Raw genomic sequence first — 27,910 nt, forward strand, 5'->3', positions numbered from 1 at the left:
GGGCCACTGTTAGTGTTTCATAGATTCTAGGACTGGAAGGGACCTCGAGAGGTCATCGAGTCCAGTCCCCTGAACACTGAGTGCCACTCTGCTGTAGTAGCTCCCTGTGTGGACGCTCCAGCCAGCATACACACATGCACTGGGTGTCTGTGTGTTAAGCAGCCTTGGTTCAGCAACTCTTGACTCCATCAGCCTGCTTGTCACATCCCAGCCACGCTCTGGTCTCCACCACCCTTGGTTGTGAGTAGCCAAGTGGCCCAAGACAGCCAGAATCCTGAATTCCCCCCAAATAGTCTGCCCTGAAATGTTCAGTAATAAGACCTGTTGCTTCTTTAAAGAGACAAAAGCACAGCAGCTTGTGGCTTTAGCTGGAGTTTTTAATAATCACTGCAATTCAAATACAGCACTGGGTTGATTTAGAATAAAAGCAAAACCAGTGTATTTAATCAAAAAGAGAGATTTTTAAGTAAGTTCAGATTTAAGGGTTAAAGTTAAATGGTTACAAACAAAAGTGAAAACATGCTTCTAAAAGTCTAAAACTTAATCTAGCAAGATAGTCTTTGTTCAAGATGGTTTCTCTCTCTCTCCCCCACAGTCTTCTTTCCAGCTTTTTACTTTTTAGCTTTGTTTTTTGTCTCCTTAAGGTGAAGGGTAACTTGGGGTTCTTTGCCCCTCCCTTTGACAGTCCAATAAACCTTTGAAATATATTCTTCTGAAGGGTACCCCCAGATAAAGTTCATTAGTTCATGCTGAGTAAAGGAGCCACAAGGCTTGGAAGATCAGGCTTCTTGAGTATTCCTCAGCTGCTGTTGGTTTTTACTATGCAAATTATCTCTTCCTGCTGCAATCTCCAATACAAATGAATAGCCCATTGAATCTGGGCCACACCTGGTTTGAGGTATTGGCCCCTTTCCGTTGTCTGGAGAAAACTTAGCATTTGTCCATCTTTTAGTCACAGACTTTAAAGCATAACATTAGTAAAGATCCATAATTTCACATACAGCATTGTTATATATATTTTACAATAGTATTACTGACCAGTGTGGAGTTAGTTTTCACTCCATGGATCTGAAGAAGTGAGGTTTTTTACCCACAAAAGCTTATGCCCAAATAAATCTGTTAGTCTTTAAGGTGCCACCGGACTCCTTGTTGTTTTTGTGGATACAGACTAACACAGCTAACCCTGATATAAAATAAGAGTATGAGACCACCCCGGAGGGTGGGAGGGGGAAGGGTTAATGGATGATCCTCATGAGATACATGAGGGTATCTCCTGGAGTCAGAGGCTGGGTCCCAACACCTGTGATGACTTTGATAGTCTCTTGCACAGGGGTGCACAGCCCCTGGGTCCCCCACAGGATCAAGTCCTTAATACAGTATGTGACCTATTGTGCCATATTTATAAAGATTGACCTCAAAAGTTTGATGTTTCCCCCCTGATTCTTTCTTTATATAGCAAAGCCGCCTTTAAAACCAGATTTTTAATAGAAGCTCTTGGATTCAGCATTTTTTTTTTTATTTAAGTATTTTAAGAGATTATAATTTTTTAGAGCTTAACATAGTTTATATTAAATTCAGATTTCATTTAAAACAGGCTTAGTTTAAAAAAAGAATCTTATTATAATCTAAATAAAATAAAAGATTAACAATTAAAAAAAAAATCAAGAAAAAAAATAAATTTTTATCCCCTCTGCTGTGGTGTACCCCTTAACTGTTGTCATTTTCCTGGGTGGAAAATGTAGTGGCCTATTGTCTCCGTCCTCTGCTATCTTAACAGGGCATATCTCCTCTGTGTGTGTCATAACATTTTTAAACTACCCCCGTCATAGACTTTAAGGTCAAAAGGGACCATCATGGTAATCTAGGCTGACCTCCTGCACAATGCAGGCCACAGAACTTCGCCACTCCTGAAATAGACCCCTAACCTCTGGCTGAGTTACTGAAGTCCTCAAGTCATGGTTTAAAGACTTCAAGTTACAGAGAATTCGCCATTTACACTACTTTAAACCTGCAAGTGACCCATGCCCCAGACTGCGGAGGAAGGTGAAAACCCCCAGGGTCTCTGCCAATCTGACCTGGGGGCAAATTCATTCCTGATCCCAAATATGGCGATCAGTTAGACCCCGAGGGCAAGACCTCCAGCCAGACACCTGGGAAATAATTCTCTGTAGTAACTCAGAGCCCTCCCCCATCCTAGTGTCCCGTCTCCAGCCATTGGAGATATTTACTGCTAGGAATTGCAGATCGGCTACATGCCATTGTAGGCAGTTCCATCATACCATCCCCTCCATAAACGTATCCAGCTCAGTCTTGAAGCCAGTCAGGTTTTTTTTGCCTCCACTGCTCCCCTTGGAAGGCTGTTTCAGTACTTCACTCCTCTGATGGTTAGAAACCTTCATCTAATTTTGAGCCTAAACTTGTTGATGGCCAGTTTATATATATTTGTTCTTGTGTCCACATCGGCGCTTAACTTAAATAACTCCTGTCCTTCCCTGGTATTTATCCCGCTGATGTATTTACAGAGAGCAATCCTATCTCCCCTCAGCCTTCTTTTGGTTAGGCTAAACAAGCCAAGCTCTTTGAGTCTCCTCTAATGATATGGTAGGTTTTCCATTCCTCAGATCATCCTAGCAGTCCTTCTCTGCACCTGTTCCAGTTTGAATTAATCTTTCTTAAACATGGGAGTCCAGAACTGCACACAGTATTCCAGATGAGGTTTCACCAGTGCCTTGTATAATGGCGCTAACACTTCCCTGTCTCTACTGAAAATACTTTGCCTGATGCATCCTAGGACTGCATTAGCCTTTTTCACAGCTGCATCACATTGGTGGTTCGTAGTCATCCTGTGATGAACCAGTGCGCCCAGGTCTTTCTCCTCCTCTGTCATTTCCAACTTCAGTCTCTTAGGGACTACATAAGAACTATACAGACAGGTTAAAGAAAGCCAAATAAGATCATTCCAGTCAAATGGCAGGTTTACCAATATAGTTATGAAAGGAGGGCATTAAAATGCTGACATTTTGGGAAGAGAAGATGATTTTTAATTGCTTCATAACCTTGATTAGTTTAATTCTAAAATACAAGGAATTGCAACATGAAGACTTAAGGTAGTTTTGAAAAAAACTGGAAGGCAATTTTCATAGCTGGTTTGTGGTACAGTACTACATGATTTGGGCATTTGAAGTTGGGCTTTTAGCATGACAAGAAATAATAAGAATTAATCCTGTATCTTTTGTGTAAGCTTTGAAGTGAACAGATTTTAATTGCTTGAATCATTCCATTAATGATAGTACATTTCTATAGAACACCTTTCATCCCAGAGAATCCTAAAGCCCTTTTCAAAATTAAGACTAATACACAGTGCTCTGCCAGAGATAGAGCTTTTCTCTTACGTGGTATGAAAAATAAATATATGTTGTATATGGGATCACTTCACCCACCAGTAAAATATGGTGCTGTGCATTGTTAAAAGTGGTTTAAGACAGGTAGTAAAGAATAAAGCATTAATTTACGCTGTAATGGTAGAGGTTTAAAACCTTACAAAGCACACACTAGCCAGAAGAGCATATACAAGGTAATGGTGGAAACCATAGTAGTGAGGTACGAGTGATGAAAGTCTACTGACCTCCCTACTTCCGCAGTTGATAGGTCTTCTGCTAGGATGCAGTCCGGACCTCTATCTTTCATACCAACTTCTGGCTGGAAGATGTTTGATCAATTGGAAATGCAGCTAGAAGGCAGAAGGAACTTTCTGTTTTTTCTCTACTCTGTAGCATCCCAAGTGCTGCAGAGGAATCAAGATTCTCCCTTATGCTGCCCCCTTACCTCCACTCACATGAATGACTTCAGTGCCTGCTTCTGCTGCTGTTCATATATTGCTGCAGCAGCGTGAAATTGACTTGATTCTAGTAACAAGAGGGGACTGGTCTTCTAGGTTCTCTTCCTGTCTGTACCACTGACTCACTGTAGGACTATAGGCAAGCCAATTAGACTTTCGATACCTATTTGTAAAATAGGGATAACATTTCACTACTTTATAGAGGTATTGATGTCACTGTGGTTTTGGCCTTCGTAAGCCCATATCTGTGAACCCTCTGATTTTTGTAATTCTAGAAATGTTATGGCTATTTTTTACTTTAATTTTAAAGGAACAAAAAATCTCTCTCCCATCATGTGATGACACACACGAAAATGCAAACCAGGTTCTAGGGTTTGATGTCTATTGTCAATGTGAAAATGTTAGGAAATATAACAATTATTCCCAACCCCCATTCCATGTCCGTCCTTCCACATGCCATATGTGCTGCTACTAATGGTGCTAGGGCTAGTTCAAACTCCCTCCTGGCTGCCAACCTGCAGGTGGAGATAGCTCTTCTGCTGAGCAGCAAAAGTAACCTCTGACCACAAAGAGGAATAGCTTAGTAACGTAAGAAGCATGGTCTGGTGGAATAAGTATGAAAATGAGTTCTAATTCAAAACTAATCCTAGTTCTGAGACTAGTTCCCTCTGTTGCTTTGATATGGTCAAGTCACTTATTCTTTCTGCCTTAGCTTCCCTATTTTTACAATGGGAGGTAATGTACCTGCATGGGTTCTGTGATGAGTAGATAGTTAATGTTCATATAAGTGCTGAATGCTAGAGTGGGGAGGAAGAACTATGGCAAGACAAGGGGGACTTGTAGAAGAGCATGCAGGAAGTAAAGGAGTACTAGAACGGAGAGCAAAGAAAAAGACAAAGTATGAAGGGGAGAGCAAGGGGAAGAACTAACAGCCAGTAGGGTGAATTGTTTCATCTCCAGCACTGAAGAGTGGGAATGCTAGTGTATACAAGGAGCTGACAGCATTTTAACCACTGTTGTAAAGGGGAAGCAATGGGAGGAAATTTGATGCTGTTTTTCAAAGAGAAGAAGGAGAACAATAAATAGAAATGAGAAAAGAGAATGGTAGGTTATACCAGCAAGGGTCTTTGCACAAGTGTGGCATGGGTTAGAACATTTCAATGTATGTTCCTTTCTTATTGTGTTTCCTTGGTTGATATTTTATAACCTGAGTTTTGAGAACATTCATACTACTAAGATAACCAACAAATGATTTTATTGAAAATGGAGACTGTGTCCACCCTACTTCCTTTATTATATAGTAAAGGCCTACAGATTAGACAACACATGGTTAAAATGCTGTTAGCTTAGGGTTGCCAGGTGTCCGGTTTTCGACTGGAAAGTCCAGTCGAAAAGGGAACCTAGCAGTGTCCAGTCAGGACTGCTGACTGGACGCTTAAAGTCCGGTCACCTGCAGTAACCAGTCTCTGCCACTGGGGGTGTGTGGAAGAGCTGCTGCTGCAGTCTGGAGGAGCAGTGGAGCACTCAGGAACAGTTACAGCGGAGAGGTACCTGCAGCTCCCCTGTTCTGCCCCGAGTGCAGCTCTCCCTGCCCCACTCACCCCCCACCCCCAGAGCGTGACGCTCTCTCCCCTGCCCCAGTCACCCCTCTGCCCCTAGAGTGTGGCTTTCCCTTTCCCACCCTGCTCCAGTTACTCACGTCCGGAGCCCAGCTCTCTTTCCAACATCCTGCCCCAGTCACCTCTACACCCCTAGAGCCCTGCTCAGGGGGAGGGAGGGTGGAGACTGCAGCAAGCGATTTTTATTTCTTTGGTACCCATGCAGGTACATACCTGTATTGCTGGCTGCTCTGGAGTCACTAGTTAAATAACCTACAGTTCATGAGAAAGTAAAACCTTCTGGCAGCCAAGGATCTAGTGAATTATCAGAATCCCAACATTTTTGTTGAATTGTCCCTTGGAGGGAAAAATGCTGGCAACTGTGCATGATTTTGAACCAAGCACAAGCAGCTGCTCTGCAGTTCTGCAGTGAGAGAGGTTGATGATGGAACAAAGATTCCTCCTGCATAAAATAGCCAGTTAGTATTTGTGGAAGCGTCAGGGAGAGCAGTCTTGATGGCACTCTAACTGAAGTCCAAATTCTGTTCATAGTGATCTGACCATGGTGGAAGGAGTGTTAAGTTTTTGCGTGCGCGCGCGTGTGTGTGTGTGTGTGTGTGTGAATGAGAGAGAGAAATTGCTCAACCCTAGAGGTTGGAGTAAAAATTGTTCTAATTGCTTTGAGATCTTCAGATAAGAAATCTTATACAAGCCCCCCTGTTTATTTTTTACCATCCAGTATCTTACTACCTACCTTGTGTCTGTGTCTGCCTCATCTACCAGAAAGATGAAAATGATTTTTGTTCTGAACATTCCCATTGATCTCTAGCTTTCCCCTTCCCCTTCTCCCGAAGGATAAACAATTGTCCCATGCTCCACTGCTTTCACAAGCTGCTTTAAAAGGAAAAAAGGAGAAATTGGGCTGTATGTCATAGCTATAACACCAGGCAGTTCATGGTCCAGTGATGATGGAGGGAGCATGATTTGAAGGGCAGTGTGCGTATGTGCTCCTTGCCTCGCTTGCACACTTTGGATATACGCATCTCCAAGTTATTCAGGCACCAGAGAACTCTCTGTCCCATTTGATTATTCCTGCATGTGGCATTAAATAAATGAAATATAGTTGCTCTCCCCATTGGAAGTTACATATTTGATTCTCAATAAGGCTCCATTATGCCACCCTCACAGTATAAAAGGACCATAAAATGTGGGTATAAATTAAGTTTACTCCCCCTTTAAGGACCATTTACACTGCCTGCCAGAGCAGCATAATGGGGGCCTTATTGTAAATGAGAATTTGGCCCTGTATATTTAGCACAGAGGTGCAGGCATGTCAGCCCTATTCAGAAGGCAAGATTTTCCACCTGTGTGCCGCCCCAAAATGGGGCCTTATGTCAAAGGCAGGGAAAAAACAAACCTTCACAAAAGGCCAGTAGTGTAGTATTTGGCATGCCACATATTTATTGGGTCAGGCTTAAGGCGCACATACCTTGACCTGCCTCATTCTTAAATCACTGTGACGGCTTAAATTGTTTTAGTGTTTTTCAAAAGCACAGCTGGGCTATGTTTAATTGTTCGAAGAAATAAGAGAAGGGGGCTTAAGGGGGAGTCTGTGTAAATAATTGAGGAAGAAGAATCCAATTTTGCAGAAACCGCAGCCCAAATTAGAGAGAAGGCTGTTGGATTGAAATGATTTCTGTTGTGGTTGTAACATACCACAATTTGATTTCTGTCCAGATGAAAACATTTGGTTTGCACTTCAGTAAACATTGCAGAAACACTGCCAGCTAATTTTGAAGAGTAACAAAATACTGCTTTTGGCAAAACAGAGACTCTTTCCATACTCCTGAGTCCATAGCTCTGACCCAAATTCGTTTTGTTTTTTTCCCAGCTTTGTTAATGCTCTTATATAATCTGAGGCAAAAATGCCTGTAATTTCATAGGAAACAGTATCTTTTATTTTGAGGGGAGAGGAATTGAACATTTGACAAATCAAAAATATTAATACTCACATTTGTCTTTTAAACTTGCCAAAAGAGAGCATCATTTGTTCTATTGCATCAGCCACTTTCTTCTGAGGTTGCAGCGTAGGTGTGTGCAAGTAGTGTAAGTAGCTGCCTGAGTTCAAAACCCCCTACTTACATATGCACGTTGAATTATATGCAAGCTTAAGGGCATGTCTTCACAAGCAACGTTAGTGCTGCCATGGCAGCGCTTTAACGTGGCTATGTAGTCGCGGCACCAGCGCTCGGTCTCCTAGTGCTGTAGAAAACCCACCCCCACGATAGGAATAGCTCCCAGCATTGGGAGTGTGGCTCCCAGTGCCGGTGCACTGTCTACACTGCCACTATACAGCGCTGAAAATTGCAGCGCTCGGGTGTTTTTTCACACCCCTGAGCGAGAAAGTTGCAGCGCTGTAAAGTGGCAGCGTAGACATGGCCTAAGTTTTGCCCATGAAAAAAGTGCACATTTTTTTTGAACATTTTGCTCTGAGGATTATTAAAGGAAATACATCAATTTAAAAATCCCACTTCCATCTGACTTTTTTTTATTCCTATTGTTATACAAATAAGACTTAAGATGACTCTAACTGAAAGAGATTTAAATAACAATTAGATTCTTGTGCATTAGGCAACACTTTGTGTATAGTCAGTTTCATTGTTTCCCCTATATAGTCCGTTTCCTTTGTGTAGATCTTTCACAGAACATCAGAGAAGAGGAAAACACTTACAAGAAAGAGAGAAATGTAATTGTGAAACCACAGATGTTGGCAGATTACCTGAAAATACATTTAGCTCATTTTTAATAAAAGAACCGGAAGAGATGAGTTCAAAATTAGCTGTTGCCAGAAAGAGATCTTGGAGTCTGTGAAAACTTCACCTCAGTGCACAGTAGTGGTCAAAAAGGCTGACAAAATGCTAGTAACTATTGGGGAAGGGATAGAAAATAAGACTGAAAATATCATAATGCCACTATATAAATCCATGGTGCGCCCACACTTTGAATACTGTGTCCAGTTCTGGTCGCCCCATCTCTGAAACGATATAGTGGACCTGGAAAAGGTTCAGAGAAGGACAAAAAAGATGATCAAGGGTATGGACTAACTTCCATCTAAGGAAAGACTAAAAAGATAAGGGCTGATCATCTTAGAAAATAAGTGACTACGGAGGAATATGATAGAGGTCTATAAAATCATGAATGGTGTGGAAAAAGTGAATAGAGAAATGTTATTTTTTTCCCACCAAACAAAAACCAGCAGTCACCCAATGAAGGTAATAGGCAGTAGGTTTAATACAAAGGAGAGAAAGTATTTTTTCACACAATGCACAATTAACCTGGGGAGCTCGTTGCCATGGGATGTTGTGATGGTCAAAAGTATAAATGGGCTAAAAAAAAAAAGAACTAGATAAATTAATGGAGGATAGGCTCATTGGTGGCTCTTCGGTCAAAATGGTCAAGGATTCAGCCCCGTGCTTGGAGCGACCATAAATCTCTGACTGTCAGAAGCCGAGAAGGGAAGATGGGTGGATCACTCCAATTGCCTCTTCTGCACAGTTTCCAAAAGCTTGGCCACTGTAGGAGACAGGATACTGGGATGGATGGGCCATTGGTATGACCCAGTATGGCCGTTCTGTTCTTAAGGGCTGGTCTACACTGGGCTGGTCTACGAGAATAGCGTAGCTGAAGTCGACGTAGCTTAGATCGACTTACCTCCCGTCCTCACGGCGCGGGATTGATGGCCGCGGCTCCCCCGTCGACTCCGCTTCCGCCTCTCACTCTGGTGGAGTTCCGGAGTCAACGGGGAGCGCGTTCGGGGATCGATTTATCGCACGTCCGATAAATGGATCCCCGATAGATCGATTTGTACCCGTTGATCCGGCGGGTAGTGAAGACGTACCCTAAGAGTCTGTTATTTGCAGTCCTTTTGTAATAAAAGACGAAATATCCAGGCAATTGCTAGACAGAACTCACTGTTAACATAATGATGATCAATTAAAACTCACATTGAGTAGTTCCTGTAAAATCTCTTTTGTGGGCTATCTGATTGGGTGGATGCTGTTTCTTTCTTTGAAAGAAACATTTTAGTCATTTAAGTTTCTGTCATGCATATTGTTCCAGTGGAAACCTGAGAACAGCAAACCCATGGCCCATCTTCACTAGGAAAAAGGTGTGTTCTGAACTCAAGTTAGTTAACGCAAGGTGAAATCCTAATGAAGACAAGGCAATTGTTATTTTTCACAGTAATTAGCAGATTGAATTAAAGACAGCTCCCCCACAAAGGAAGATTATGTCTGCAGGACTCCATATCTGGCCAGGCAGAAAGATTGTGCAAGAGTTTAGTACTGGGAGATATTTCGGCTTAAGAGTGGTTTATCTCTTTAAACTGATTCCTGATATACTCAGCTGAAATAAACCTGATTTAAATCAGAATAAGAGGGGTCACATAGCCTTTTGTACCTGTTTAACTAAACTGATTTTAAATCACACCTTAAGTCAAACCAGGACAACCTTAGGTGTAGAAAAGTCCATGTTTTCTAGCCTAGACAGAACCTGAATGTTTAATGTAAACAGGAAGCAGGAAAAAAAACCAACCCTTCCTAAATTAAAAATAAAAACCCTTCTCCGTCTTCTCTATACATAATTTAAAAAAAAAAATCTAAAAAGCGCACAAGTTCTTTTATTTCTTTTTTGCAGGTCACCTTAATAAATCTCTGGTGAAAGGTGGGGGAGAACACTAGGTTTTCTGTGATGCATTATACTTCAGACTTGCTAGATTAGTGAAGTGAGAATTAGTGCAATTCTACTGTATTATTGGAAACTGCTAGTCTGATTTCCCTGGGCTGGAAATATACTCCCCAACCAGTCTCAGCTGTCAGAGGAATGTGGTTTAACCCTTGTTGTTCACAGTTTGCAACTGAAAATAATTTAAAAAGTATTCCAACTAGAGATGGCCTGTTTATGGAATGAATGGGTCCAAGAAAGATTGCTATAGCTGTGCTCTCCACTGGGTTAACCCTTCCCTCCTTTTTAGAGCAAATTCGTACTCTACTATAATGAGCTTTGAGCTGAAGTGGGGTTATTATTGCTATTATATTATCAACACTGCTAGGTGCTGTGCTCACATATAGTTAGACTTAATTTCTTCCCTGAAGAACAGTTTGCCTGTTCTGTAGTCAGAGAGGAAAAACGCACAGTAAATGTGGGACTGATCCATAACATATGGATCCAGATCCAAAATTGCTAAAAGCTTGAGGTGCATGTGGATTTGGGTATTCATATTCAGCCACCTCTGTTTTGTTTTTTTTAAATGTGCATTTATTTATTTATTTACTTATTTATTTTTTTGTTGGTATCTTCCCCCCCACACCTTTTTTTTTTTTTTTTTTTTTTTTTAAAGCTGTCTTTGCTAATTGACTTAAGTATTCTCCTTCTTCTTCTGAAATTTTACAGGCTTCATAGCTTGGTGTGTTTTGAGCATTAAATTGAATCAATGAAGGCAGCAGCTATTACATTTTTGAAAACTGGCATCTCAGAATGTACAGTAACTTTGTTTTCCTGCCAGTGTTTGTGTAGCCTTAACATAGTGATGGCATCAAGCTAGTGGTCCTTGAAACTGATTTCATAGAGTGAGTTGCCACAACATGCAGAGCCAGTAATTCTTGGATCCACATTGCAGACTGGTGTGGAGGGAAGAGAAAGGGGAAATGTCTTTATCATTCAGAACTGTCATAGGGTTATTGCATCCTTGAGACAGTTACTGCAGAAGAGTTGGGCCAGTCCAAAAGCAATTGTTTGTTTTCCCTCCCAGCACCTCTCATCTTCTTCAGATGTTTGCTTATGGTGTGACAGAAAGTTCCTGTCTTGCAGAAAAATGCCCTATTCATTTTTTGTTAGTTGCTTCAATTTTCATGCTTTCAAGCATGCTTAAGCCTGTTTTTGCTGATCCTCATTCTGTAGAAATGTGATGGTCAGGGTGTGCAATAGACCAGTAGTTGTGTGTGTGTGTGTGTGTGTAACATAATATTATAATCTCTTTGCAGAGAAAAGCACCATCCTGTGCTGGGTGTTGCTGTGGTACTACCTACCCCATGCTGATGGCCAGTAAGTGGTATCGGGGACAGCACCGGCTGCCACTAGGCAGGGCTTTGACTCTTGCTTTTAACGGCAGCCTCAGCCGTAAGGAAGAGATGGCATCACCTGTGCTGTCTCTAGTCTAGCAGATACCTATGAGCAAATCACCATGCCCACCGGAATAGATGTGGAGACGCATGTGTATAGTGATGAAGTGGAGAGGAGATGTTCGGGTGGGAGGTGAGGAGATGGGTGTATAGGGGGAGTGAGAGCAAGCTGAAGTGAGCAGCTGAACCCACTTAACTGCTTCCGCCTGTGTGGTCCTATGTAGCAGCCTTTGACCTCAGGCTCTTCCCCTGGCTACAGGTCTTGATCCACTGCCGAGAGGGTACTCTAGCTGTGCTCTCACCCCCTTTTTCTCGTGCTAGGGGTAAGGCTGCTGGGGAGGGAGAGAGGTAGCTGCTTGGTGCCCTCCCACAGCAGATCCAAGGGTTGCTAAAGAAGTTGAGGACAGAGACTGCTACGTGTGGTCAAAGCCCAGGTGTCTTCAGTGTGGTAAGCCCTGGCGTCTTAACAGCCACATTCACCTTCTCCACCTTCCCCCCACATGAGCAGCTACTCCCTGCCCCTCGGCTTCTCGTCTATTTTGGGGAGAGGGGTGATTCTTCTTTGGCTTCTGCCAGAAATGTTTGTGGGGGATACAGGTGGCAGGCCCCCTACAGCTCCTCTTAGGGCTACTCTTGCTATTGGAAGCAGGTGTTTCTTGCTGCTGTTCCCAACCCTGATGATGACATAGTTAGGTGAGGCCCAACAGGGGAAATAGGGTTTCTTCCTAGAAAACAAGTTGCCTTCAGAACCACTGAGCAGCCAAACCCCAAAATATATTTTTACTTCTGAGGCGACCAAGGTTGTAGTGCTAATCACCGTGATCCTCAACACGAGGTTGATGTTTCCAACCACTCTTTCCAAGGCGTCACAGATACTTTGTATAGGTTCACAAATCATGCTGGAAGGGGATGATGTAGTGAGAAACACTTTCCTGATGTCCAGTTGAGCCAGGAAACATTAAACCCAAGGATTAACTCGAATAAACGGTAGGTTTTTATAACAATGCATCGTTTATATAGTGCAGAAACTACGTGGCAACTTACAGCAAGTCACAACAAATGAACAACAAGGCACCAAAAATTAAACAAGCATAATAGCAGCTCCGAAGAGTTTACAATCAAAAGGGTTTGCAGAGGGGCTCTCAGACCAAATGGTGAACTACTTTTTGCAGCTCTGTAGAACTTCCCACTCTTATTTAGCAATAGGACAATAGTACATTAATAAGCTCCATTTCCATGGAGATTTTTTTTTTTTTTTTTTGAACACCAATAAACCTTTGTGTGCATAGCTGCATAGAATAGTCCTTGGGCATCTGTCCCTGCTGGGGACTCTCTCATCTCAAGTTCACACCTCTAACATGGTAGATGGGAGGTTGTTCCTTAGGTGTCAATAGTATTTGTGTATTCTAAAGTAGCTACTAGAGGGAGACAATCCCATATCCTTGAGTAGTACAGGAAACCCCATGCACTCACATTACACACATACAAAGGAAATGCTGTGCCAGGGTATTCATTTAAAATCTAATTCACTGCACTTTTTATTTCTCATACGTCTCTAACTGACAGGTACATTTAAAAATATTTGTCCTTTTGTGTGCAAGTCAAACGAGATGGCACATCTTATGACATATAGGAGATCTGGGAGGGAGCATAGCCAGAGGACTGGGTAGTGGACAGAGAATAGGACATCTTGATTCTATTCCACTCTCTACCATTGACCTGCTGGGTGAACTTAGGCAAGTTACTTAGACTTCTTTGTGCCTTGTTTTTTTCTATCTGTAGAATAGAGACAATAACCCATCTGTGTAAAGTGCTTTGAGATCTTCAGCTGGAAAGCACTATAAATACTAAGTATTATTACTTTAAAGTGTTCCTGGGCTATAGGTTAGTTTATCCATACTCTCTTTGGCCCAAATTCAGCAAAGCATTTAAGCACATGGCTAAGACCACCAATGTTCAGCAAAGCTCTTAGAGACATGCTCCGCTTTAGGCATGTGCTTAAGTGTTTTGTTGAATAAATAGGACTGCTAATGTGGGCTTTTAGGAAGATTTTTTTTTTTTTTTTGGGTTTAACTTAGTAATAGAGTCTGGAAGTGTGGCCTTTGTATACATCCCTTTTGTAATAGCATTACTAAAACTGAAGGCATGCATTAGTCTGACCTCCTCTCTTTCCGCTATGTTTAACATTAAATTAGGTTGTGATTAATGCTGGTAGCTCAGAGGAATAATGGAATGACATTAATGAGCCTTTTCTTCATAATGATCAGGTTCTCCAGCGCTGCCCAGCAACATGGTATATTTTGGAAGCTCTCAGGACGAGGAGGAGGATGAAGAAGAGGACGAGGAGACAGAGGATACAAAGGCAGCCACAAACAATGCTTCATCTTCATGCCAGTCAACCCCCAGGAAAGGAAAAACACATAAGCATGTTTCAAATGGGCATGGTAGGTCCTAAATCATTCTGTCTGTCTTCCTGCAGCATACAGTTGAGAAGAGAGGGTGGGGGTTGTGGGGGACGCTGCCTCGTAAAGAATTCTAAGAACTGAATTATATTCTCAGCCTTGCAGTGACTTCACATCTGGGAGAAAACTGATACTGTCCATACCATGAAAATTGTTCGCATCTTCCCTTTTATCCAGCTTCTGTCAAGAGGCTGCAATTCTGTTGGTCTGTGGGAGAAATACAAATGAGCAGCCAGGGAGCTGGTTAGAGTTGCATGGTGAAAACAGTTTTGCTAATCCCCGATGCTGTTGTTTGGCATTTCCTAGCTGCCTTTACTTAGATATTTAATCTGGAATAATTTAATGTTATTTAAATTAAATATAAAAACCAAAATAATCACCAAAATATATCCAAGAGGGACCATTTTAATTTCGGATGTGAGATGTTGCTAGCACAGTTGCAGCTGAGTTTCTAAGCTGCAGTGTTAGCCTTGTCAGTAACATAGGACTTCACCCCTACATACGGTAATTTTTTTTTTTTTTGGTGGATATCATCAGAGCTGCATTAGTCACAACCTATTTTCTTCATATGGTTGTCAGTCATATCCAGATAAACTAATCAGCGTGTGTCACCACAACATGTCCTCAACATCTACTAACCTCAGGACTAAGCCTACTAGCCAGGGTGAAAAGAACCTGAGCTGCCATGTCCCACTACCACCAAAGCCCACATAGTCCAATAGACATCAGCATCACCCTATGTTAAATCAGGGCTGTTCACCACAATAAACAAATTCTGTATTCCCCATTCCCTTCCACGATATCTCTTTGCTATGAAGAGTTGGCCCTGCAATGTCTGCCGGATCCTTTCCCCTCCTCTCTGCAGAAGGGCACAAACTCCTTGTCATAGCCGGCTTTCCAGGGAAGATGGAAGTGGCCATTGCTGGCTGCACCTGGGTTCTTTGCTCTTTCTTCCTTCTGAGGAAAACACTAGGAGATCCAGGCTTCTCCGCTTCCTGCTGTCTCATTCCCATTTTGCACAAGAGTTTTCTTTATGAGGAACTGTTTGTAGGATCAAAGGTACTATTGCCCCTTTTTGACCCAAGCAACTAGTCAAAGTTCAGGACTCTGGGGATGCTCCAGTTGGAGGTAGAAATTGATGGAGTCTGGTACTTTGGTGCAATCTGGTTTATTTATAAGGAATGTACAAAATTCTGCTTCTCCAAAAGCAGGATGAACCAAGAACAGAAGGAGCAATTTCGTAGCTTGCCATCCAAGCCTCTTTAGCTGGCATCAGACCCAAAAATCTTCTTTCTAGCTGTTTTCCAGGGTCACACTATGCTTACAGGCTGTTTCTTGGTTTTCTTGCTTTTTGCCTCTGTCTCTGTCACTCTCTTCTGTGTTCTCAGTTTGAGTGTTCTGCCTTCCCTCATGCATGCATCCACCCACCTGGTCACAAAACCAGTGAAGCCCCCCCAAAGGCACTAGTTTCTGGGTATACTCTTAGGCCTTTTTTTAGTTGTGGCATGTTGTGTTCCTTATAACCATCTTAAGTGAAGGGTAAGTTTATTTCTCTGTTTTTGGGCCAGTTGCACAGAAATAGAAGGGAAGAGGATACCTGGCCATAGTACAGTTCACAAGTTTTTAGCAACAATTTTAGTGTTGTAAAAGGCCTGAATCTGAACACCTTTGATTCTAGGATCCAAACTTCACACCTTGCATCGAAGTCCAGAATTAACCAGTACAGAATTGTGCATAGCGCAAATGGGACTCTCAGCTCTGTAAGATGCAGGGCTTTAAATACATGCATATGTTGTGCCAAAAGGGTTACTGTACATTGGCACATTTTCTTTCAGAATGCCCTGAAGTGCAGCCACTTTGAAATTAGCTTGAAACCAGACACACCTGAACCCTCAGTTGGGGGTAAAGTGTTAATTATTTTCACCCTTAATAATGACTTGATACTCTTCATCACTAATCAGAGTCAATATAAGTGAGGCTTATGCATTAATAGTTATGCTGAAGACCTTTATATAGTACATGAGGGATTATGTGAAATGTTTTGTCAAAGGTGATGAAACATAATCTCCCCCAGAAGGTGCTTTGTGTATTAAAATCTACTTTGTTTGAGAGTTCCTTAAGTTTTCAGTGTCTGTCATATGTGTATGTCTGTTTCAAATGAGACCACACGCAAAAGCAGATGGGAATGGCTGCCCCAGTTGAGCTTAATCTAGCATGGGAGTCAATTTTTAATGGATTAAAGTCTTTTGTTTTTACAGTACTACGTGTAGACAAACACTATAGGCCTGAAAATGTTAAACATTTGCTATGACATAAAACAGCAAAAGTTCAAAGATTGATTAGTGTCATTAGATAGTGTCAAATAATTGCTTCCTAATAAATACAGGAGGCACGTTAAATTTCCAGGATGACATGATCATTTACCGCTATGATTGTAATGGCCTGTAGCAGTAATATGATGCGTTGCTGGAGTACTCAGTTCTTACAAACTATTTGTATATGTTTTTGTAACCTGTGAAGTCTTTTGTTCCGTGGTGTTGCCTAAGTAGAAAATACACCCATATTAGAAACTTTCATACATGTGAATTAGTTTTACTCGTATTAGAGGAATGAGTAAATTGGCTTCTCTCCTCCTACCCTGCTGCACTATTACATGTATTGTTATATTCCCACTTTCAAGGTATTTCCATCACACTGTGAATATCTAGCTATGATATAGAGTAGGAGAATGTATAGGGAGATAAGTGTTTGCTCCCTCCACCTCCCCCCCAAACCTTCGTGCTAGAGTGGAGAGAGAAATATGCAGTAGTGTGATAGGCATTGTCCCTGACGCAATATCAAAGTGCAGGCAGCAATAATTTTGTGGTTAAACTGTTTTCTGAGAGATTGGTGCAGTTGCCATGAGGGAAAATGATGGAGCTGTGCTTTTAAAAATTGGTACCACTTCATTGCCACATTGCAACTGATTAGGGGAGAGTCTAGCAGATGTTAAAATGAGTTTGCAGCAGCCCCTGTTAAAGACTTGGATGGTGATAGCAGAGTCTTTTCCTGGCTTTTTCTCTTGGTCAGACATTAATATTTGGTTGAAAGGAGTTCTTTGTACAGTTTCAGGTGTATCTTGTGGAGTAATTTGTCACCATACACACCAGATATAGTTTGTCTTAGTATTGTTTATGGGAACTTCAAATAATTTTGCTTTTTAATTTATTTTCGAATGTGTTGCAATCAAGATGAGCCAGACAAAAGAGCAGATTGGTTAATACGAGTTTAGCAGCATTTCCTCTAAAGGAGAGAATTTGTAGTTGCTTGTGAACAGTAACATAGAATAAAAGTGATAATTCTTGTAAATAGCATGCTCATGGACTAAAGCACAAACAAGTGCTACATGTAGTTTGTAAAATTTCTACCAAATTGAACAACAACAAATACCAATGACTTTTCCCCCTCCATTGTGTGGATCTTTGGGGGGGGGGTGGGGGGATGGGAAATGTTTTGAGTAAGCCCTAAAGCTAAAAGTGGCATTGAGCTCCCAGTCAGAGTGATTTTAATTGCTTTAGGATTCACACTAAGGGTTAAAATGGTGAAAGCTAGAAACTAATCAATTGAATCACTTGGTTTCCACTCTGCAGCTGACTTCAAAGACTATCTTACCAGCTAAGAGACCAGATGAACCTTTAGTGAGAATAAAAAAAATCACTCTTGCTGTTATAGTATTTTTAAATGGTTGAAATAGATGTATAGAATGTGCATCAATGGTCTTTCTATTCTTTTAAAATCATGTGGTTTGCCTTTTAACTTCAAGCTTCCTGATACATATTATAGAATTTTGTGGTGAATTTCAGCATTAATTTATGGAAAACAGAGGAGTCTCTGTGTTGCAGTGGTTAGAACAGAAGTTCTGGAGACTGGATTTTAATCTCAGCTGAACCATTCACTCATTTTGACCTTGAGCACATACCTCCATAATTGCCAGTGCCTAGATGTGCAATGTGTTTAAAATGTCTGCAAAGTCCCCAAAATGGGAGAATCACAAGAATTCTCTTGTAGCAGACTAAGAAGCTTAAAGTAGCGATTGACTAATTTCTTCAAATGTGAAGATTTCAGGATTCCGTATTTCTGACATCAATTTAAAAAAATTGTCAAAAACTGAGAGAACTGTGAATGTGGCGCTACCTTATCTGAGAAGGTCACTTTTGCTCTCAATATGCTTCAGTCATCCAAGCTCAACTTTTCTTTTTTCCTTGGCCAGTGCAAACTGGGCCTAACAGTATCCGAATCAGTTATAAACCATGTTCTGAAATGTGTCTAGAACATGGTTTGTAAAACTTTTACTATTAGGGCTTTTGGGCAGAGGGGAAAAAACCTATTCTTGGAAGGGTCACATTTAAAAACCTTTCTGGCAAATACATTTTTACTCTTAATGTAGATTGGGCCTTCAGATAAAGCAAGGAGACATCACTGCAAATACCATGTTGGATTTTAGGGCATCCTGCTTCTTTATTTAAAAAAAAAAAAAAAAAGAGGAAAGAAAAACACTGAAGAACACTTCAGTTCTCAATTTGCAATGGGTAATTTAGCAAAACGATTCTCAGTACATATATAGACTCGTAGTAACAAATTCCCTGTAAGAGATCAGGGGGTGCTTATTGTTCTTCATTTCAACGCATCGCACAGTGTCCTGTGAGCTATGCCATAAGTAGCATCACTTGTGAATGTCAGTGTTTCTGAATGTTTGCATGGGAATCCTGAATGTGTGGTTGAATGTAAATTATGCTACTCAGTTTTGTTCTGCACTGAATTTGATATTTTGGGGTATATGCATGAGGTACAACTAGGGTGACCAGATGTCCTGATTTTATAGGGACAGTCCTGATATTTGGGGCTTTGTCTTGTATAGGTGCCTATTCCCCCCCCCCCCAATCCCGATTTTTCACACTTGTTTTCTGATCACCCTAGGTACAACGACTATCACATCCAATTGGATTTGTCTTGGCAAGGAAAAAAAAAAACATAGAAACATATCTGTTTTCCCTAGTATAGAACAAGAATATTTTAGAGGCATGGTGCTAGCCTAGAAAGTGAGAATCATAGACTATCAGGGTTGGAAGGGACCTCCGGAGGTCATCTAGTCCAACCCCCTGCTCAAAGCAGGACCAATCCCCAACTAAATCCCCAAATGGCTCCCTCAAGGATTGAACTCACAACCCTGGGTTTAGCAGGCCAATGCTCAAACCACTGATCTATCCCTCCCCCCCAGTACAACTCTGAAGATATATGGCACCTGGTGAGTTGCCACTTATTTGTGCGATTTGCAGCCTTTTGTTGAAATATCATAGAACCAGTAATTGTTGCAATAAACATATTTTTGCACATGTAATTTTTCTGCAAAAATATTTGTAACATGAAAATTACCAGTTCTGCAGTAATTTGCATATCTAAATATGCAAATTAGACACCACAGTTTGGGACTCTTGTATCTCAGCTACTGAAAAAGCCTCATGACCTGAAGAAAGAAATAGGGGAGCCTGAAACTGAAAAAGAATGGAATTGAAATCTGAGTGAAAGACTTGTTACCTCACATGGGCTAATGTTATATGGACTCACTGCTCGATGAGAGACCCTTTTGACATCTGTTGGTCATGATAGATAGGTGAGTTGAATAGTGAGATAGGTGCTAGAATAGGACAAAACTCTGCATTTTAGCTTTGAAGGTTTGAAAAACAAAAATATTTTACATCATTAACATTCCTCCCTCTCCCCCACCACATACTTGTTTACACATAGTTTTAAACGACATAATTGGCTGCAAGAAACTTACAGCATAATCCACTACAACTGCCTTTTAACCTGTAGAATGCAGCAAGAAATCTTACCATGGAGTTGTACACCTACAATTTAGATAAAGTTGAGCTAGGGTTGAGATACATGAACAACAATGCCATCCTATTTTATTCAGTTTAGCACCCGATGATGTAGTAAGTACCTCCTCAAACCGACATAGAAGAATTTGTGGGGTCAGAAAGTGAGTTTGTAAGAAATGCTCAGTACAACTCTGAAGATATATGGCACCTAAAGAAAACAGGCGAAATTTTATTTTAAATAGTCAGATTTGAGTGACTAGCCCACATCTCTAGTTGATGCAGGAGGGAAAAACCTTTTAAAATTGTTTAGTCCTTTAAGGCTGTTTGGGAGCCAAATGAATGTTTTCAGACACACTGAGTTAAAAATGAATTTCTGCAAGAGAGAGAGAGGTCTTTGTATAATAATGCAGAATTAGTACCAGGCAGTCAATTGATATTTATTATCATCGTGTTTGGGGAGAGATGTATGTAACGACATGAGGCGTGCATCTGAATATCTAGCTCATGTTCAGGAAATTGCGGAGGTTCCCTTTTCCTCTCCAAAATAAAACTTCTCCTTTTTACCCCTCTTCCCCTCCTGATTTTTTTATATATATAATTATTATTTATTAAATACAATTTTATTAATGTGTAGATTCATTTTATTAATGCAGCACAGGCTCTGCTATACCTTGCCTTATCCTCAAAATACCAGTGCATAAGAAAATCTGCCACACATAGGTTTCCCACCAATCTTTCTAATACATTCATACGGTATCTCAAGTGTAAAAATAGGGTAGGATAAGCCCAAGGAGTGTTTGTGAGGGAAGGCTCTATACACAGAGCCAGCTGTAGCTTGAACCTAACTAGTTAGTGTTTTAAATATTTATAAGACTGAGTTTAGCTATCATCATATACAGTACAAAGCAGCTCTGGTGCTGGATATGGCTTAGCAAACTTGGGTATGTGTTAGTTTTTAAGGACTTAGAAAAAGTGTTGCAAAAAGTGCAGTAAATTTTTAAAACTCAGTAAGTGGCAATTTCTTTCTCAAATGTAATTTATCTCTAGTACTGAGAAGAACCGAGGCCTTACCTGTAATGGGGTTTTGAGCCACCATTGTAGTGGTACCAGTCAAACCCCAAGTGTGGACACAGTTTACACCAGTACAGTGCAATTTGTAGTGGGTCAGGTTTCAAACACAACAGCCAAAAGTCATCGTATCTGAACCTTTCTGTGACTACCTATGCTCAGAATACAAACACGAGAGCTGAACCAGGGGAAGCTGTGCTGGTGAAAATCATGTACCCTAAGTCTCCACCGGTGCAGCTATACCAATGGCTTAAAAACCCCAGTATAGACAAGGCTTGAGTTAAGGGTTCTGTTTCCTTCGCACATTTGGTCATCACCACTGACTTAGAGCAGGGAGTTGCATGCACTCCATATGTTTCTCAAACTGCTTTAAGGAAACAGTATTCTGAGTATAGGTGTTCACAGATACATCAGATTAAATGGTTCTGAACCATCTTGTTTGAAATTATATGCATTAATAATTTGCCTATAGAGGTTTTTATTATTGCTTGGGGATAGTTCTCTCTCTTACTTGCCTTTAGTTAAAAGTCTCTTTTAGGAGAACAGACCTGCTTGCTTATAGTAGCATAATAATTAAAGCCTCCAAAAGGTTTTTTCCTTTTAATTGTGTTTTTAGAAAATAACTTCAAGGCTGAAACCTTTTTCTTCCATCCTTTCAGTTGGGAGTACACTTAGTAAGAAAACTGCTATAAGAAAAGCAGAAATTTGGCTACCAGGCAGATGAGAGTATTTCTGGGACGGCAAACACTGTCACTGTAATGAATAAATATGTATATTCAGTTTTGCTTAGATAAGCTATAAAGGTGTGACCTTCCTACTTTCTCAAAACAGACAGCCAGATACCAGGAATTAGTAGCTGGCTTGTTTTAAATCAGATTTAGTCTCAATAGTATTTCAGTTTTCTTTTTCTTAGGCAAGTGCATGTTGCTTTCTTCTAGTCAAAGACACTTTGACAATATGATTTTCCCCTTTAATTATTTTTCTCATATGGTGATACTTTTGTAATTTCATAGAAATGACCTTTTATCACCACTTCAGGCCTGAGTCCGATTTCATTTATGTTGATTCACACTGGTGTAACTGCATTAACTTGAATGGATTTACTTCTCACTTTCACTTGGGTGAGATCAGAATGAGAATTTTTATGTTTACTGTAAATGCTTGATTTTTTGTAGCGTTAAAGCCTAATTTAACTTTGAGAGGTTTGTATACAAATATGTATATTTACTTGTACTCATTATTAGAGTAGTGTTTTATATATGGGCACAATACCAGTTCTAAGTGTTGTTCAAAGAAATGAATAGTGATCTTTAAAGAGGCTGATACCAATTATTGTTTTAATTAGGGACGGTATGACTAGAACTGCTTTGCATCCAGTTTTCTTTTTTCTATTATGTTTTCAGGGCTTAAGCTTTTCCTGTGAGAATGAATATATTTTTCCTCTCTCCTACTTCTCCCTCTCCCGCTTTCAAGAATCTTACAAATTAAGACAAAAGATAATTACTCAGAAGGGTAAAACTGGCAGGGTTCCCACGACACTTAAAATTAATGATCTGTTGAGTACAAAATATACTTTGTCTCTTGTTCACGCTTTATATATAATGTGTGTGTGTGTGTGTGTGTGTGTATATATATGTATATACACACACACACACAATTTGACTTTTTGGCTATGTTTTTTGTTTAGTAATTTGCAGATATAAAATGGAAACGGGATACAGAAAACTTATCCTTTGTCTTATGGTTCTGTGTATGCAGAACCATTTATGCAGTAAACCCAGTTTGTTCCCACTGAGTAAAAATGCACTTGCGTCCAGTGAGGAAATACATGTTTAACAAAGTTAAAAATTCATCGTGTGTGTAGTGCATCTTATTTAAAAAAAAAAAACAATATTTTTGCTAAATCCTCTTTGCTTAATAATATGTAGCGTTTTTATAGTGCCTTCCATCTGATCTTAGAGCTCATTACAAGTAAGAATAAATGTATCCTCCTGACACCTCCTAAGAGAAAGGGATGTATTATCACCCCCATTTAACAAATTGGGAGATTGAGGCACAGAGTCTAGGGGACTCGCCCAAAGTCACACAGGAAGTTTGTGGCAGAGCTGGGAATAGAAACCAGGGGTGAAATCTTGGCTCCATCAAAGTCAGTGACAAAACTTGCAGTGACTTCAGTGGCAGCAGGATTTCATCTCAGATCTTGTGCGTCTCAGTCTGATGCTGTTAATCCTGAGATCATCAATATTTTTTGGTATAACAGTAGTTTCCACTTGCTCTGTGCCCCAGGAAATGGGAGGTGCAGGGGATGTAAGAATGAAGTTACCCAGCTGACCTCAAACTTTTACATTCATCTTCTTAAATGTTACCACCACAACTCAACCTGGTAAATAATCCAAATAACCACTCAATTCGTGACACATTGAACATGTGCTGTGGGCGGGGGAGGGAAAGCAGTCAGCATTGAGGCAATCTAGATCTAGAAGCACATTGTTCTGTCCACTAAGGGTGTGTTTTTGTTGTTTAAAGTAATAGAGAACGTGTGTAGGTGGATCTGAAATCCCCGTCCTGGATCTAATGGAAAGCATAGCAAGCATGCGTCATGTTTACTGAGGAGAAAAAGCTGTAGTGCAACTTTCATTTTAGGAGAAGCATTTCATTTAATTCACATAAGCAAGTGTTTCAAACAGATAACACTAGTAGTTAGGGGTGTGTGCCCGGAATCTCTTATAAAATATGTTCAAAATAGTATCTTTGTGTTAAAGTAATTAATTTTCTCATCTCATTAGTTCCATTTCTTTCTTAATCAAGGAATCTTTTTTATTTGCAGCACGTTTGCTCTAAGAAAACACCTTAAAGGGAAATTGTTGAATCAGTTTGGGTCAACAGACTTTTTTGTTGTTTGGTTACTAGAATATTCTCCAAAGGAACACTTCCATAATTTTTAAAAATTCCAGTGGAAACAATTCTTTTTAAAGCAACACCATTCTCCTGTAGTGTTTGTAATCCCAACAGTGTAACTCCAGAAAACTGATTAGAAACGGACTATAAATAGGATGACCATCTTTCTCTATGTTGAATATTGGACACCTGGTAAAATTACTCGTATACAAGCGAGTTCTACGGCAATCAATCAGAACTATGCAGTACAAACGTTCAAATTAACATCCCTTTTATTTACCTTCTTATCTTTAAGGCTATAGGGGTCACATGGGGAATAGTGACACTCCCCCCACACACAGTGGGAGAGGAGACACACACCCTTACTCCTCTCTCATAGGGGCGGGGGTGTGTGGCCGACAGACTCTGCCCTGCATGCCTGGCTGGGCCCCCGGGACGGACCCGCCTCTCCTAGTACCTGGTGTCATGTTTTCTTGAGGCAACATGTGCTGGGGCACACGGGGTCATATGCCCCCCCCCCTCCAGATTTCTGCCAGGGTTCACACCAGAATGTGGCCAGTAGCAGCCTTTCTGCCCTGTGCGGGAGCGAAGGGACAGGAGCTGCTTCCAGCTGTGGGGTGGGGAAATGACCTGGCCTGTGTCTTTCCAAAACTCATTCTTCCTCCATCTCTTCTCTCCCCCCCCCCCCAACCCCCCCCCGCGCAGCTTGTCACTTCCTGCCCGCACAGTAACGAAAGGCAGGTAACACCTCCCGGCTGCTGCTGGCCACCGACATAACCCAGCACAGGCAGAAAGGGGTTAAACCCTAAGAATTAGGATTGCCAACCCTCCAGGATTGCCCTGAAGTCTCCAGGAATTAGATTGTCATGGGATGAAACCTCCAGGAATACATCCAACCAAAACTGGCAATCCTACTAAGGATGCATTGTGCACCAGGGCCCAGGAAACCTGACTGAAGGGCTTCAGCAAACCCAGCCAGAGAAGTGGCGCAGCAGGGGAGGGAGCAGTCTCGCGCTCCCTGGGGGCAGGATGCAAGGCGGGTGTCTGTCTGTCTGTGTGAGAAGTGGGTGCTAAGCCCCTGCCCCGGGAGCTTAGCGCACCCCCTCCCCCCGCCATTACTGATGGGGGGCGGAGGGACAGAAAATACGGAACAATTTGCCCGTTTTTAAGAAAAAGTCAGGACACCTGCAGGAGGACTTAAATATGGGACTGTCCCTTTAAAAACAGGACGTCTGGTCACCCTAACTATAAACAAACATGAAATTTGCTGGTCTGTATTTGTTCAGACAATGAAAACAGGAATATACCTGGTGAATGTTAATTTAAAAGTTAAATTCTGTCTGTTTTTGATAATTTAAAGTCCTGGCTGTTTTCAGGAAATCTGTTTTTATAGGTACACAAAATGTAACCTGGTAGTCCCTCTAGTTTTTTATTTGTCTTTATTTTGATTTGTATATAACGAGGCACCTACTAAACATCTAATGCTGACAGCAGCTTAAGGTTTTTTTTAAGCTTTTTAAATGAAGAAGCTGGTTTCAAATATATTTTCTTTTTTTCTCACACCCAACCCCCCTCTCTCCACTGCTTTCCCTTCTCACTTTCCAGTCTTCAATGGGTCCAGCAAATCAACGAAGGAGAAAGAAACTACCCATAAACACAAAAGCAAAGAGACCACATCGGGGAAGGAGAGGAACAGTGAACACAGGGCTGAGAGCCGAAAAGACCAGGCTGCTGCTAATCACCATCCTACTACAAATACTGGCTCCTCAACGAAAGGGCTCACTGCTAACAACCATCACCCTCTTCATAGATCGGCTCAGGACTTAAGGAAACAGGTAATGTGTTGTACTCTCATTTGGGCACATACGATGCACGTGCTCATAAAGTGCTAACCCCAGTACGCCAGCCCCTACTGAGGTAACTTTGGAATCTTTAATGTGTGGTATGAAGAAAAACAGGGAGTTGACTTTGAGTGAGAGAGAAGTGAGAGAGAGAGAGGGAAAAAAAACATTACATAAATGGACAGCCCCTCATTGCAATACAATACACATTATTACCACAGCTTCTCATCACACGAGGGTGTACGTAGGGTATTCACATTTGTTTTTTTATGAAAACTGTCTGGCACCTTTGTTGGCCTCTCTGCTGATATTTCCAAGGTTGGCTGAACACCGAGAATGACCTTTTTTTCTACAGGTGATCCTTTCAGGTTATGTTTGAGAGTCGTTGGCATTGTAGGGAAGCTTGTATTATCACGGTTTGTTGTATTGTACTTGGCCAATAGAAACTCAAGAGTCTGAGAGACTACTTGGAGCTCTTGGAAAATTATCTTCCCTTTACCAGCATCCTAATATGACATTCCAAACTGTCCCCGCTCTCAGTGGCAGTACCACCAAGGTCTTCATAGGGCAGCAGATTTGTTGACTTTCACTCTGCTGGAGAAGTTTTAGAGGACCAATGGCCTGGTGGTTGTGGCTTGCCACTGATTGGCGTTCAAAGAGGAAGTGTCTCCATCCGTTTTTTGGCATTTGGGGCAGGAGCTCCTAAAACAGCAGTTTTCAAGTAATGTTTTTTAAATTATTTAAAAACCCATGTCGGTGCCCTTTTAAATCTTCCACTGGTACATCAATTAATCCAGTCCAAAGCTTGTTGAAGGTAGTGCATGGGATGAGAGGAGTGCAGCAGAGGGAATTTGCCGCTCTTATGGCTTAGTTTCTCTTTTCTTAATGGATAGTTCTGCAACATGCCCTTTCAGAGATGATGTTTGTTTGTTGGAGCATACAGGCTTTCCCTCTGGATAGCTGGCCTCCTGTAGAGCTACAATCTGGATTCTGCATGGCCCGCCAGGCCTTGGATGGGCACCTGCTAGGTTGGGCCATTAGATACTGAAAATAGCAGAAGGCAAAACACTCTATCCAGTGCCAAGAAAATACCTGCTTAGTGCAATGCTACGATAATGTTTCAGTCCCTCTTAAAATGCCTCCACTGGTTCCCTTTTGCCTCCTGAACCAAATTCAAGTTCCTCATTATTGCTTTCAAGGATCTCCACAATAATGTCCCTTCTACCTCTGCTCCTGTTCCTCCCCATCACATTTTTTGCTCATCACATGCTTCTTGACTGAATGCCCCTTTCTGTCCTTTGCCTTCTTCCATGTAGCTATCTATAACCTCTCTGTACTCCTCTCCACCTAAGTCCCTTTTCAAAGCTCACTGCTTCAAGGCGTAAGCTATAGTGTTTGTGTGTATTAAAACGAAATGTGCTGTTGTAACCTTTAAGATGCTTGAGTTATGCTGCAAACCAACTGTATGGTCATTTTGTGTTCACCCTCATCTTCTTGCTCTGCCACTCGTACCACCTTCCCCCCCACATGCACACATATAGCACACCTGAGCTCCTGTGCTGTCATAGCCTCCTATTTTTACATTAATTTAGCTTATAATTTCTTTGGGGCAGGCTTAGTCTTTATCTTTTTGCATAGCACCATGCATATCTAATGCTATATATAAATAATAAAAGAAAAGCTAAGGGATGATCTCTAAATGTGCTGTATAAGATACATATTTCAATTTTGAATATGTTTTTAAGCTTTGATCTTACTTGCTCTGAATGAACACTTGAATACTTATCAAAACTGGATAATAGCTGTACGAACTAGATACATACTGACATTTAATCTTTGTACAATACAAACATCTAGTTAATATTTTGTGGTTATAGTATACCTTTTGTAATATATGAATAGCATTTGTTTTTGAACCACAATAATCATAGCTAAAATCAGATTTGTATAGTACAGAGTTTGAGCACTATAGGATTCTGATCAGGAAATTCTTTCTTTCTGTCTTTCTCTAATAGGGATTTTGGCATATGTACCCGTGAAATACTTTAAAGTTGCCGTATAAAACTAAATTAACAACAGTGTCAGCTATTCCTAAAGTACACTGTTATTGGGGAAAGTAACTCTGATTCCGAGATTGCCGAACAGCAGATTTGTATTTCACTTTT

General features: G+C 41.0%; 1 protein-coding gene across 1 annotated transcript in view; it reads left to right on the top strand.

Annotated features, from left to right (window-relative positions):
• Positions 1-27,910, top strand: part of JARID2 (jumonji and AT-rich interaction domain containing 2) — a 298,249-nt gene that overhangs the window by 221,934 nt on the left and 48,405 nt on the right. Inside the window, exons 5-6 of the mRNA XM_065398845.1 lie at positions 13,883-14,059; positions 25,510-25,739. Of these exons, the coding sequence (XP_065254917.1) occupies positions 13,883-14,059; positions 25,510-25,739 (407 nt within the window). The remainder of the gene's footprint in view (positions 1-13,882; positions 14,060-25,509; positions 25,740-27,910) is intronic.

This window comes from Emys orbicularis, chromosome 2, assembly GCF_028017835.1.
Source record: "Emys orbicularis isolate rEmyOrb1 chromosome 2, rEmyOrb1.hap1, whole genome shotgun sequence".
Lineage (NCBI taxonomy): Eukaryota > Metazoa > Chordata > Testudines > Emydidae > Emys > Emys orbicularis.